The sequence below is a fragment of the Elgaria multicarinata genome, chromosome 14 (genome assembly GCF_023053635.1).
Source record: "Elgaria multicarinata webbii isolate HBS135686 ecotype San Diego chromosome 14, rElgMul1.1.pri, whole genome shotgun sequence".
Taxonomy (NCBI): domain Eukaryota; kingdom Metazoa; phylum Chordata; class Lepidosauria; order Squamata; family Anguidae; genus Elgaria; species Elgaria multicarinata.
The window spans coordinates 34,518,951-34,532,654 of NC_086184.1; the positions used below are offsets into that span (position 1 = coordinate 34,518,951).

Here is a 13,704-nt window from a genome sequence, read left to right on the forward strand (position 1 = left end):
ATTTCCATCTTGAATGACCACGTCAAGTAATTTCTCTCATTCAGCCGTTCCACCGGAATACCGGATGCCATCTGGACCTGGGCCATCCTCACCGGCTGGGCTGGAGCGCATCTCACACTGGATACAGACCCGTCTGAGCTCGATGAACTGCCTGAGCTAGACTCCGTCTTTACCTCCAGCGTTCCTCTGCTCTCAAGCTTTCCAGCAACCAAAAATTATGCCTTCCAGACTTTCTCTGGGCGCATAACCTATCGGGGTAATGTCTTACCCTAAAATTTAGCAGAGTGCGAGTAGCAGCAGCAGCATGTAGCTGGAAATGGTTTCAGCTTGGAGTTAGGAACAAAAAATGAGCACTCACGGTCTTTTGGTCAGTAAGAAACTTTACTGACACTAAATAAATTACTTACAGAATAAATGGTCATATTTACAGTTCTTTCACCAACAGTACAGCAATAACAACCTGACAGCAATAATAACGCAGCAGTAATAATGCAGCAGTAATAACGCAGCAGTAAAGAAGCCTTACAACATGGACTTCTTAAATGCACTTTTCTCCTTGGCCCAATTAACCAACAGTCTCTTCTTCATGTACTTCTCGTATCGCACGTAGGCCAGGGAAGAATCTGCTTCAAACTGGACTTCTCCTGGCAGTGACAATCTAGCCAAGGACACCTTTTTAACTCTTTAGAGTCCTTTTCTTTCTGTGGGTAAAAACCTAACCCCAATATCATCATCAGCTGGGTTGTACCGGAATGCAAGGCGATTGTAATCGTGTGATTGTTTACCATGGAGTCGTGTTTGATGCTGATGTGCTGTTTCTCGTTGACATCTTTCAGCCACTCTCAGCCTGTCGCGTTCATTCTGTTGAGAACAAAGCAGATCTGAAGCTGTAGAACGCGATTGCCGTGCTCGCAATCGTGCATCTTCAAGTCTGGCTGAACGTTGCTTGCCTGGTGTAATTGTCACAGGTGTGACATCTGTATTCACTCAGCCAAGGCAGTGGATTGGCCTACTGGTTGGCGATGTCACAATGACCTATAAGAGCCAATAGGAGAGGACATGCAAATAAGAGAGGAGGCAGAGGCAGCGGATTGGCCTACTGGTTGGCGATATCACAATGATCAGCAGGACTGGTTTTGAGGAGGCCTATTTCTTTGATTTTAAGACAAACCTTTGACCCCATATAGAACATAGTTACGTAACAACGCTCGCGTATTCTAATGCAACATTGTGTCAAAATTTCAAAGCAATCGGTGAAGAGCTTTCGGAGATCTAACGTCTGTTTCGAACGGACATTTACATTTTGGGTAACTGTCACAGGTGTGACATCTGTATTCACTCAGCCAAGGCAGTGGATTGGCCTACTGGTTGGCGATGTCACAATGACCTATAAGAGCCAATAGGAGAGGACATGCAAATAAGAGAGGAGGCAGAGGCAGCGGATTGGCCTACTGGTTGGTGATGTCACAATGATCAGCAGGACTGGTTTTGAGGAGGTCTATTTCTTCGATTTTAAGACAAACCTTTGACCCCATAGAGAACGTAGTTACATAACAACGCTCGCGTATTCGAACGCAACGTTGTGTCAAAATTTCAAAGCAATCGGTGAAGAGCTTTCGGAGATATAATGTCTGTTTCGAATGGACATTTACATTTTGGGTAACTGTCACAGATGTGACATCTATATTCACTCAGCCAAGGCAGTGGATTGGCCTACTGGTTGGCGATGTCACAATGATCAGCAGGACTGGTTTTGAGGAGGCCTATTTCTTCGATTTTAAGACAAACCTTTGACCCCATAGAGAACATAGTTACATAACAACGCTCGCGTATTCGAACGCAACGCTGTGTCAAAATTTCAAAGCAATCGGTGAAGAACTTTCGGAGATATAAAAGCATGTTTTTACAGTGAGGAGGTTACTGGAAACTCCTGGCAGTTACCTTTCTTCAGAACGTGTAACTGTCACAGGTGTGACATCTATATTCACTCAGCCAATTGCGAGAGTACATGCAAATAGGAGAGGAAGCAGAGGCAGCGGATTGGCCTACTGGTTGGTGATGTCACAATGATCAGCAGGACTGGTTTTGAGGCCTATTTCTTCGATTTTAAGACAAACCTTTGACCCCATATAGAACATAGTTACATAACAACGCTCGCGTATTCGAACGCAACACTGTGTCAAAATTTCAAAGCAATCGGTGAAGAACTTTCTTGAAATGGAAGGAAGGAGCAGGCTTTATGATAAATTTGTCCTTTGACTTTGAAAGTTGGCATAAATGGAGCTGTGATGATTTCTGCGCCGAACGACGTCATTTGGAAGCATGAGTTGTATTTCCTGATGTTAGATAGGAAATGCTTTGATTCTGCGGTATATCCGGCAAGCAAAGTTTGTAATGGCTCTGGTGGTTCTCCAAGTTGAGGCAGTTTAATTTTTCCAGCAGCGCAACACATTCCTTTTGTTTCTCCATTAAATTTAAGAGCCTTGCAATAAGGACACACTTCAGTCATAGTGCCGATGAGAACATGCCGCCTCAAACTTATCGGGGTAATGTCTTACCCTAAAATTTAGCAGAGTGCGAGTAGCAGCAGCAGCGTGTAGCTGGAAATGGTTTCAGCTTGGAGTTAGGAACAAAAAATGAGCACTCACGGTCTTTTGGTCAGTAAGAAACTTTACTGACACTAAATAAATTACTTACAGAATAAATGGTCATATTTACAGTTCTTTCACCAACAGTACAGCAATAACAACCTGACAGCAATAATAACGCAGCAGTAATAACGCAGCAGTAAAGAAGCCTTACAACATGGACTTCTTAAATGCACTTTTCTCCTTGGCCCAATTAACCAATAGTCTCTTCTTCATGTATTTCTCGTATCGCACGTAGGCCAGGGAAGAATCTGCTTCAAACTGGACTTCTCCTGGCAGTGACAATCTAGCCAAGGACACCTTTTTAACTCTTTAGAGTCCTTTTCTTTCTGTGGGTAAAAACCTAACCCCAACACCCTTTCATTTTTAACTACAGAAAAATACAACTTTACATTTCATTACATTTCACCTGTAAGAAAAACAACTTTGCATGTTTACAACAATCCCAACATTGTGTACCCCTTTTTCTGTGTGTTTTAAATTTCCCCAGCTTTATTTATATGTAAGCTTTTCTCTTCTTCTTCTTCTTCTTCCAAGCGCTGTTGAAAAACTTGGTGCTTTGGGGCGTTGAACTTCTTTGCAATCTTCCAACTTGCAAACCTTCAGCAATTTTAAAACTTTCTGCTTCTGGCTTTTTTAGGCAGTTTCTCTTGGAAACCTTTCCTACCTCTACACCAAGGCAGCACCTAACTTTCCCCAGAGACTTCAGTTTTAACTTTTCCTGCAGTTGGGCTGAGAATCGGTGAAGAACTTTCGGAGATATAACGACAGTAACGAACGGTCTTTTTCATTTTTATTTATATAGATTATTATTATTATTATTATAGCACCATCAGTGTACATAGTGCTGTACAGAGTAAAACAATAAAATAGCAAAACCCTGCCACATAGGCTTACATTCTAATAATGCCAGAGACTTGCACCGGCCAATGGAAGGCCCGGATGGCCCATGGGAGGCAGGGCGATGATTTTTCCGGACATTTGGGGGAGTTTAAAATCTCCCCCCGGATCTTGGAAGGGGAGGTGGGATTTCCGGACATGTCCGGGCATTTCCAGGCATCTGGTCAGCCTACCATAAGTTGTTCTGCCAGCTCCTTTATTACTCTAGAATGCATTTCATCAGGCCCTGGAGATTTGAAATCCTTTAAAGAAATTAGGTGTTCCTTGACCATTTGTTCATCAATCTCAAGCTGCAAACCTGCTCCTTCAGCTTATACTTCACTTTTTCCAGGAGGGGCCATATACACGCTTTTGGGGAAAGACTGGGCCTAAGTAGGAATTGAGCACTTCTGCCTTTTCTTTGTCATATGTTATCTATTTGCCATCCTCATTGAGTAGTTGAACCATCATTTCTTTCCTCTGTACTAGGCACATACCTGAAGATATATTTTTTGTTGTTGCTTTTAGCATTTTTGGGTTGCTGGGCACCTCTCTGCTCATTCAGGCACCAGCTTGCAATGGTATTGTTAAACAATTTTGGATGCTGGATGTAATGGTCTTACATGCATCACTTCAGTTCCACATTGCACAGCTACTACATTTCTGATGAGGAGAGGGCTCCTGTATCTTTAACTGTTGTATAGAAAACGGAATTTCAGCAGGTGTCATTTGTATGCATGCAGCACCTGGTGAAATTCCCTCTTCATCACAATTCCCTCAGGAAGCTACCGAGTGATGCAGTGCAATGCCCTGCTGTCTTTTGGCTGGCTCAGGAGGCAGCGGGTTGGAGTGCTAGGAAGACGCGTAGCTTGGTGGCTTCCCTGGAGCTCCCACAAGTGTCGCAAGATATCCAGCAGAGCTGGGATGTCAGGATCTCCTTGGACATTTTTAAAATATATTTTAAAAAACCCAGATGTCCCAGAAGGGAGCAAATTCCTGGACATATATTCACCCTACTTCTGGTTTCCCCCACATGGCAATCTGCAGGTCACAGCACATGCAGCAAAGCCCTCCCCAATGATGGCGTTGCAAGGCAATTAAGAAATTCAGGGCTCAGGATTCTGGATATGCATATTATATCTATATATATATATATATGCAAATCTAGAAATAATTCCTCAGTTTAATTTAAATTTCACAGGAGATTAGGCCAGCCAGTAAATTTCTCATCTAAATCATCTCAAATACAATAATTCTTCAATTAATTCCAATCATTCTAAATCAATGGAGAGTTTTGTTCTAAGCTTAATTACTATGCAGGGAAGTGTGTGTGTGTGTGTGTGTGTGTGTGTGTGTGTGTGTGTAGCAGCATGTGAGAAGGGGAGAGTTAACCAACCCTTCTTTCCCCACCCTTGAAAATTGCCTACTGCATAGCCATGAAGTGGAGAATAAAAATAACTTCCCACAGGCACTAACGGATACTCAGGCGGTTGGGGAATAGAGCCGGGCACTGGGAAATAGATTTGGGGCCAGGGCACCATTGGGAGAATCCAACTGAAGTTTTACATAGTATAGACCTACTGAAAGTCCCAGGTTTCAATGGGACTTTAGTTGGATTCTACTTCATGGGCCCATCCCTAGCAACACCCTCTGGTGGAAGGTGGTCTTTATATGCCAATAACAAAAACCTTGCATGTGGTTTAGTAATAATAGGCAGTCAATGTAATAGGTGCAGTCAGGCACCCACCGCAGCATCCTGGCTCCTGCCTTCTGCCCCAGATTAATGGGAAAGAGTTAACCTCCCCACCCCATCCCACCTCTGCCCTGATCCAACTTACCCCCAGCTGCTTTTCACAAAAGTTGGACAGATGCATAAGATACATTTACACACCTCTGCCATCACATCCAGTTTAGCCCCTGAAGACTCAAGCTATTCAGCAGCTGTTCTCAGCTGCTGAATAATATCATAAAAAATATTTTTGAGTTACTAAAGAACAAAATTGAGATAGCAAATCAACAAACACAACTCCTAAAGGGTGAGGGAAACAGGGATTGCTGTGTGGGGAAAAATGTACAAATTAACATCACTTGTGGTACAATTATATCTCTGTCAATGCCTATTCCAGAGGCGGGGGAATGTTTAAGAAAAAAATAGATCCGCTTCAAAGATAAGACAGATAGTGAGGACAGTGTGGTTTGAGGGGCCATGTAGATAGTGCAGTTGGCCTGACATGTTGGTTTCCATCTCAGGTGACAACCAAGGCATCCCAGTCATGTCCAGCATCAAACTACGTGAAGAGCAGCGCATGGCCACCAATAGTCCATGGATGTTCCCGACCAGGGCGGCTTGGCCCGACACACACATCTTCATTTCAACTCCTTTGCATAACTACACCTACCGGGACTACCAACGCTTCTTCATTGATGTTAACTTTGAGGATGGCTGGTTCATGTGGAATGACACCAAGGACTTGCTGAAAGGGCTGCCCCCACCAGGCGTGGAAATGTATTGCCTGTATGGCACTGGGCACCCCACTCCAGAGACTTACATTTATGATGACCGCTTCCCCTATGAAGATCCTGTGGACATTGTGTATGGGGATGGGGATGAAACCGTCAGCAGGCGCAGCATGGAGCTGTGCAAACAATGGCATGGTCAACAAAAGGAAAAGGTGCATGTCCTGGAGTTGCCCGGAGTCGACCATCTCAACATGGTCTTTGACAACCGCACTCTCAATCACATCAATGAAATTCTGCTCCGAAGCTTTGAAAATGCAACTGTTGCAGAAGATGAACATGGAGCTGGAGAGAGTCTCCCACCTGCAATCCACCCCAAAGCTAACCAAAAGAAGTAAAGGCCCTCCATAGGGGGGCAGTTTGCGTCTCCTCCTCAGAGTATGAGAACTCATGTGTTCCCACCACACTTTCAATGCTGCATGTACATACACACAGACTATGGGCACATTCCTGCCCTCCCACTGTTTGGGGGGAAAGGCTCGTGCAAATTCCTCACCTTTACAATATTTTTTTTGTCAATGTGATGGGACCCTGAGAGAGATTTTTCCAACCTATTTTCAGTGGGATCCTTTAGGTGAGCAGGTGACCCATCCCAAACTTCCATTCACTCTATGTAGACACCTGAGAAGTAGCAGATGTTTTTCCAGAAGTGCAAAGTGTTCCAATTTTTATGTGTGTTCGGATGACTGTTGACCCTTTGGGGGGCACCCCTTAATTTCCCTGTCTTAACAATTGGGCCACTCCACTGAGTTGTGTGTTGCCACAGAACATGTGCCATAGACTGCTCTATTTTTATCAAGCATGGCCAACCTCTTGAGCTCAGGGGGCTGGAGGAAGAGTATTTGCCCCAGACATGATGTGATTGCCCCCCTTCGCCCCAGACAAGGGGCATCTGCTTCCCTTGGTTTAAGAAGCCAGAAGCAGGTACTCTTTCCTCCAAGGAACAGGATGCCACCTCCAGTGGCATCCTTTTGTGTCCTACTCAGTTTGAGTGCACCATTTGACCTAGTCAGGGCTTTTCTGATGCTTCTCCCAGAGGCTAGAGAGCTGGTTTGATTCTCATTTATGTTTTGCATATGTTCAGAGGTACTCTTCTTTGTGGATCCTTGGCTGGGAGTCAGCTCTAGTTCTCCTGCTGAGGGCCAACTTCCCCCGGGGGATGGGGATTGGCTTGGGTGGCATATACAGTTCTCAAATGAAGGAGAGGCCACAGGTTCCATTGTCAAATAGCTCATCCCTTCAGAACGTTCTTCCTACTGTTAGCCAAAATCTCCTTTCTTGTCATTTAAACTCAACAGTTCTGGTCCTACCCTCAGAAACTGCAGAAAACAAACTTGCTCCATCATCTATATGATGAGCAATGTAAAATTTCCAGAAATTTTGAAGCCATGGGGAAAAAACGTTTTTTTTCCAAGGGTGGTGGAGGAAATTTTCGGGGAAATGCAATATTAGCACTTTTTACAGATTGAAAGATTCCAAGACACACTTCCCCCCCCATATAAACATCTCTAAAAATGGGGTGCGTCTTAGAATCGTGGGTGCGTTTATTATTTCTAACAATCAAAGCTTTTTTCTGTTGGTGGTACTGAAATTAGTGTGCGTCTTACAATCGATGGCGTCTTAGAACTGAAGAAATATGGTCCTTTAGGAACATAAACTGTAATTATGTACAAGTTGGTTTGGCATAAAATTATCACAGTTGGTATATTAAAAGTACAGTGTATTCAAACTATCATTACAAATTGAATTTACTTTTTAATTTTTTTTACCCTTTTTTGTAACAAATGTAAGAAACACCTGAACTGCAAGGAACTGCTTTGGTTTTGCCAGTTTATGAGGAGCAGGCAATTTTTTTAAAAAAAAAAACACCCCAATTTAAAAACCATGTTTTTTTTCTGAATTTTTCCGGGGTAGGTGGGTGGGTTCCGGGCCTTTACAACTCTTTATGTGTTCTTTGAGGATTTGAAGGTGGCCATCCTACCACCTTTCAATAATCTTTTCACACCCAACTCCTTCAGCTGTTCCTCACAGGATGGGGTGTCAACATCTTCGTCACCCTCTGCAGGACACACTCCAATTTGCCAATTTCCTTCTTAAACTGCAGTGCTCAGAACTGGACACATTAATCCAGCTAAAGTCTGGAGGAGGGGAGGAAGGCAGATAGTGAGGCCTTGGTGCCATGAAGGAACTCCTTATCTACACCAAGGCCATAAACCAGCCCAGTGGCCAAGGAAGGTGCAAGAAGAGCCATCATCATCATTTATTATACGGTCACAGACCCAATGAACCGAGGGAGACGTGAAACCGAGGTGCCAGGCTGATGCCAATGAAGGACGGGGTGTGTGTGTGAGCCAAAGATGAAACGAGAAAAAGAGTATATAGGCAGGATCCCGCCCCAAGCCTGTTGTCATGTCTTTTGCCAAAGGATGTGCAGAGAGCTGGAGGGGTGGGATGGGGGGCACGGCAGGGCCCTACTTAGGAAGAAGTAGTAATAGTTAGAATCTTCGTGTTTTACCAGTGTACTGGGTTTTTATGCTATGCATGCTTTTAGTGGTTCTTCCCATATGCACCCTAGCCTTATTCTTAATAAAGTCTTCTCTCACTTTGGTGAGTTGTTTATGTCTTGTTCCTTGGGGTCCGTGCTAAATCCAGTCACTGAGGTACTTGTTCTACCTTTACAACCAGTACTTCCTGCGAACTGGACACCAGCCCGATATCTCGCAACACCCTTGAATCAGAGTTCTTCGTTTTCATGGCACTGTGCAGCTCATTTCAGCGGAGCAAACTCAGGATAGAGCCGAACCAGCAGGAGGGGGCGGAGGTGCACGGCCTGCAGCCGGCTCGACACCAAGGCCCGCGTCCCACCAAAGCTGCTGTTTCCAGGTGTTTGAGATGGAGCGGCCGCCTGCTGCTTCTGCGCCTGGCCGTTGGCTGCCCGGAGCCATCAGGACTAGCCGGAGCCGCTGACACAGCCCGGGGCGGGGGTCTTGCGACATGCGCAGCACACTGAGCGGGTGTGGGTGTGCGGTGCTTTCCAACCAGTCCAAGGGTCCGTCGTCCACTTAGCCGCGGATGAAACAAGGGGATACCGCAGGCCGGATTCTGCCGCAGGCTGCCCGGGGCTTTGTGGTGGGGGCGGGGGTTCTGCGCAAAAGACAACCGGGGGCGGGGGCGGCTTCAGCCGCGCGGCAGGCAGGCTTACCGATGGCCCCCGCCCCGCCCCGCCGCCCTGGCTTGGTGGAGGCAGCAGCCTGACTTGGGCCGGGAGGGGAGCGAGGCCGGCGCTGGACACGAGGCCCGGCGGCGGAACCGGCTCCCGAGTAAGAGGTACCTGCTGCAGGGGGCTGCCCCGCACCGCGCCCCACTTCTTGCTAGGAAACCCCCGCAGGGCGCCCGCGAGGTTGCCGGAGCCCCGCGCTTGCTCGCGAGTAAACAGGCGGAGGAGGAGGGTCGCGGCGCCAGGGGCTGCCCTCGGGGCCTGCATTGGCCCGAGTCAAGGCCGGGTTTCGGGGAGCGCTGGGGCGAGAGAGGGCAGCAGAAGCGCCTGTACAGACCCGACTGGGCCTGCTCGGGGCGCAAAGGCCCCTTCGCGCGCGCCCTCCCCGCTCCAGCTGCGTCGTCGAGGCGGAGTTGGTGCGGCCGCCGGGCAGGTAACGGGTGGATGGCGGAGCAGCGCGGTGGGGAGGGAGGGGGCCAGTAGGCATTCTCGGGGGCCCCGCGCCGGTCTTGCCGTCCCGCGGTCCCTACCCGACTGAGCGCTCCGGCCCGGGGCTGGCTGGGCGTTCTGGACAGGTGCTTGCTTGATACCCAGCGGTGCGAGGTCTGCCCTTGATGCCGCAGAATGGCGGTGGGTGGGACGCCGCCTGGTTCTGCGCTCGGCGCCCCACCCCAGCCCGCTCCTGCTGGCCCTCAGCAGCTCACCGCCACTGATTTCAGAATGAGACCCCACCCCATCGGGCATGTCCCGAGCAGTCTGGGGCACATGCCCGGAGACTTTGCGGACTGGGCTCCCCCTGAAGTCCCGAGACGGTCGCGATGGCCCCTGGGAACGACTTGGAAGGTTACAGCCGACCGCAGCCTCGCCAGTTCCGACCGGTGGAGTGGTCTAGGTAGGGCTGGGCTGCGAGGGCTGCTGTCCAGACGAGGAGGCCTGGACTAAATGCAAACGCCGCTTGTCGGCCCACGGGCCTGGGACGAGCCCCCCTGCCGTTGCTCGCCTTCCATTCCTGGGTGAGGAGTGGGAGCCCGTGGTGACTTCTCAGCTCCAGGCACTATGGAATGGTGCTCATGATATGGAACCACTCCTGTCCAGTTCCAGATCTGGTTTGGGGAATTATATGGGCTTGGTTGCCCTGGCAGATGCCAGGCTCCTGGGAATGGGGTGGGGTGGGGTATTGCAACATTGGCTCTCCTGGACCCCTCCACTAGGGTATCCTTAGGGACTGTTTGCCCTTAGTGAGCTAAGGAAAGCTATCCTTAGGGAGCTCATTCCACAGCTGGGGTGCCACAGCAGAGAAGGTATCTTGGGAGTGGAGTGGTAATACACAAAAGGCAAAGAGTTACGACTTGCTATCACATATTTTCCATCTCTAGGCATCCATACCTTGCCAAAAAATCATATTCAAACCCATCCCCCCAAGTGGTACCGATAATATGGTAGGTTCAAGGCCTATCCTGGCTATCCTCCCATGAACACCATTCTTGTTTAGTCTTTTTCTGATTGTAGATTCTTGGATGTTACTCTGGGGTTCTTTTCGCTTCCTGGATGATGCACCAGTTTGTTTGTTTTTAAGAGATTTTGGTAGGACCTTTTCCATTTGTAGATTATTTGTCAGACAGTGGATTGGTGGAGCCAATTAGAAATGGTTTTGTAACCCTTTCTAGACAGATGAGCAGCAATAACTGCTTTTCCAAGGTCCTCAAATATGTCTTTTTATTGTGGCATGACATGTTTCCACATAATTGTATGGTGAAGACCAAACTCACAATGTTTCTGATCCTTTTATAGGAAGGAGCCTTCTAAACTCACCCTGAAGATTTTTTTAAAATAAATTTTATTTATTTTACAATTGTAATCAGAAGATTATCAGCCCCCTAACAAGTGATGTCTAAACATCTGTTGTATAAGAATAAGAAAAAAAAATAATTAATACAATTTTAGGGCAGGGAACAATACAAAGGAGGAGAGAAAAGAGGGGGAAGAAAAGAAAGAGAGAAAAATAGAAATAACTATATAAACAAATCTATTAATTAATAAGTGTGCTGTATGATCTTCATTTGTTTTTATTATGTCCAAATGCTCAAAGCTGAAGGGGGCATACTCACCCCTGAAGATCTACCTAATTACTTCAGCATCTGATTCTAATTCCTTTAATTGAGCTGATGTAACTTACTTTTGCACATACCCTGACTCTTATGTTTGCCTAATTTATTTATTTCACCTGAGACAGAATTTGTTAATATCAACCCTATTGGGTTTTTAGAAAAGGACTGGTTTTGATTCATAAAGGCTATCATGGTAGAACTATGGAATTTTCATAATTATCATTAGTGTTCACAAACCTTTTCTCACCACTGTAGGTTGGTATGCCAACTGCAACCTTATCTGGAGAGGTGGATGGTGCCTCAGTTACCCATGAACTAGTGAAATCCAGGATGGACTACTATTAGCAGTCCAGGCATGCTATTAAAGACAGTTGTCTCTATGGAGCTGCTGTTAAAGACAGCTCAGAAACTTAATCTGGTGCAAAATGGGGTTGTTTGTTTACTGAGGTGGTCAGATCATAAGACACTCATATTGGACCAGTTACACGGGTTGCCAGTTTATTTTGGGGCCCAACGTCTTTCTTTATTTTACTGAAGGCTGGCCACCCTCCAATGCTATCTTTATTTGGTTCAAAAGAGTGGATTTGTGTTTTGGAGCTCAGCCCTGACTTTTGCCTCGTATTTGGGCAAGTTACTTCTGGGGAATGAGCACTTTGTGACCAGTCATGCCCAGCATGGTGACCATTTTATGAATGAGCTTCCCCTCTGCCAGCCATTTTGTGTGAACAATCACAACACTATTCCTAAATTTCAAATGCTCTCAAAAGATTGGGAATCTGTGCTTTAAAAGGTTTGGGAACAGATCACTTGGGAGACCACGTAATTTGAAATCAGACTGCTGGGTTTGAGGGAGAGGGTGCGGCCCCACTTGTGGAACTCTGTTCCCATTCGGATTAGACAGGCTCCATCATGACAGGATTTAAAGTGGTCATTGAAAACTTGTTTACCACTGCCTTTTCATAATTTTAAGAAATTTAATTGTATAGCTGTGATTGTAGTGTGGCTTTATTTTGTGATCTCTGTTTTTATTGGGTTGAGTACAGTTTTAATGTTATCACTGGCTACTGGTTAATTTGTGTTTTAAAGTATGATATTTTATATTGTTATAAATTTGTTGAATTGGCATGATTTCCAAAGGGGTATCCATGTTACTCTGTTGCAGTAAAACCAATGAAGTACCTCAAAGATTAACACATTTATTCTGGCAAGGTTTCATGAACACTGCCCACTTTATTAGAGGCATGATGTGTTAACCTCAAATTGGCAGATCCATGTACAGATGCATGGAGGTGGGGGGGATGTAACCTTTATTTATTTATTTATTTATTATTACATTTTTATACCACCCAATAGCCAAAGCTCTCTGGGCGGTTCACAAAAATTGTCAGATAGCATTGAAATGCAATGATGATTATCTTTATATTGCTGGATGATAATACAGACATCATTGTGACAGTGAGTTAAATAAAGCATGCAGAATGATTTTAAAAAATACTCTTCTCCTTATTCAGACCACAGGAAATAAAGTTCAATACAACTCTGAGTGCCACTTTTGGTAGAAAGGTGGAGATCAAATCAATCAATAAATTAAATAAACAAATAAATAAATAGAATTGCACCATTTAGGGTGACCATATAAAAAGGAGGACAGGGCTCCTGTATCTTTAACAGTTGTATTGAAAAGGAAATTTCAGACGGTGTCATTTGTATATATGGGGAACCTGGTGAAATTTCCTCTTCATCACAACAGTTAAAGCTGCAGATGCCCTGCCCTCTTTTAAATCTGGTCACTCTAGTATAGCTCCTGCACCTTTAACTGTTGTGATGAAGGGGGAATTTTAGCAGGTTCTCCATATATACAAATGTCACCTGCTGAAATTCCCTTTTCTATGCAACTGTTAAAGATACAGGAGCCCTGTCCTCCTTTTCATATGGTCACACTACTCCAAGTCTTAAAGTCTAGAAATACTTTAAGTCCCAAAGTCTAAAAGCATAGAGATTCTTAGTTATCCAACTCCTTGGGTCCATCAATCCACAAGTCCAAGGGGAAGTTGAAGAGAGAGAGAAAATAAAAAAATCTGCCTTGCAGCTTCTGCTATACTTGTTCTGGCTCAAAGGTGGGGGTCAATGTGTGATGGGACCACCATCTCCCAATCACAATTGGCATGAATAAGTGATTAGACCACCCATCCACCAATTAGAAGTTAGGTGTCTCCCCCTCCCCAATATCATGTGTTATACTTATGGGGTCCAGAAAACATGGCTGCCATATGAGCGTCTTATCTTGATTGGCATATTAATGTCTAGCATATCTTTGAACTCACATTCCTCTTCG

At 45.7% G+C, this 13,704-nt stretch overlaps 2 protein-coding genes across 3 annotated transcripts in view; both read left to right on the forward strand.

Moving 5' to 3' along the window:
• The window catches only part of LCAT (lecithin-cholesterol acyltransferase), a 51,283-nt gene extending 42,653 nt beyond the window's left edge, over window positions 1-8,630 (forward strand). For both annotated transcript variants that reach the window (XM_063141379.1, XM_063141380.1), the window contains one exon: window positions 5,778-8,630. In XM_063141379.1, the coding sequence (XP_062997449.1) occupies window positions 5,778-6,382 (605 nt within the window). In that variant the 3' untranslated portion in view covers window positions 6,383-8,630. The remainder of the gene's footprint in view (window positions 1-5,777) is intronic.
• A 677-nt stretch (window positions 8,631-9,307) lies between these two features.
• The window catches only part of LOC134408997 (microtubule-associated tyrosine carboxypeptidase 1-like), a 49,630-nt gene continuing 45,233 nt past the window's right edge, over window positions 9,308-13,704 (forward strand). Inside the window, exon 1 of the mRNA XM_063141532.1 lies at window positions 9,308-9,371. The gene's annotated coding sequence lies outside the window, so the exon portion shown is untranslated. The remainder of the gene's footprint in view (window positions 9,372-13,704) is intronic.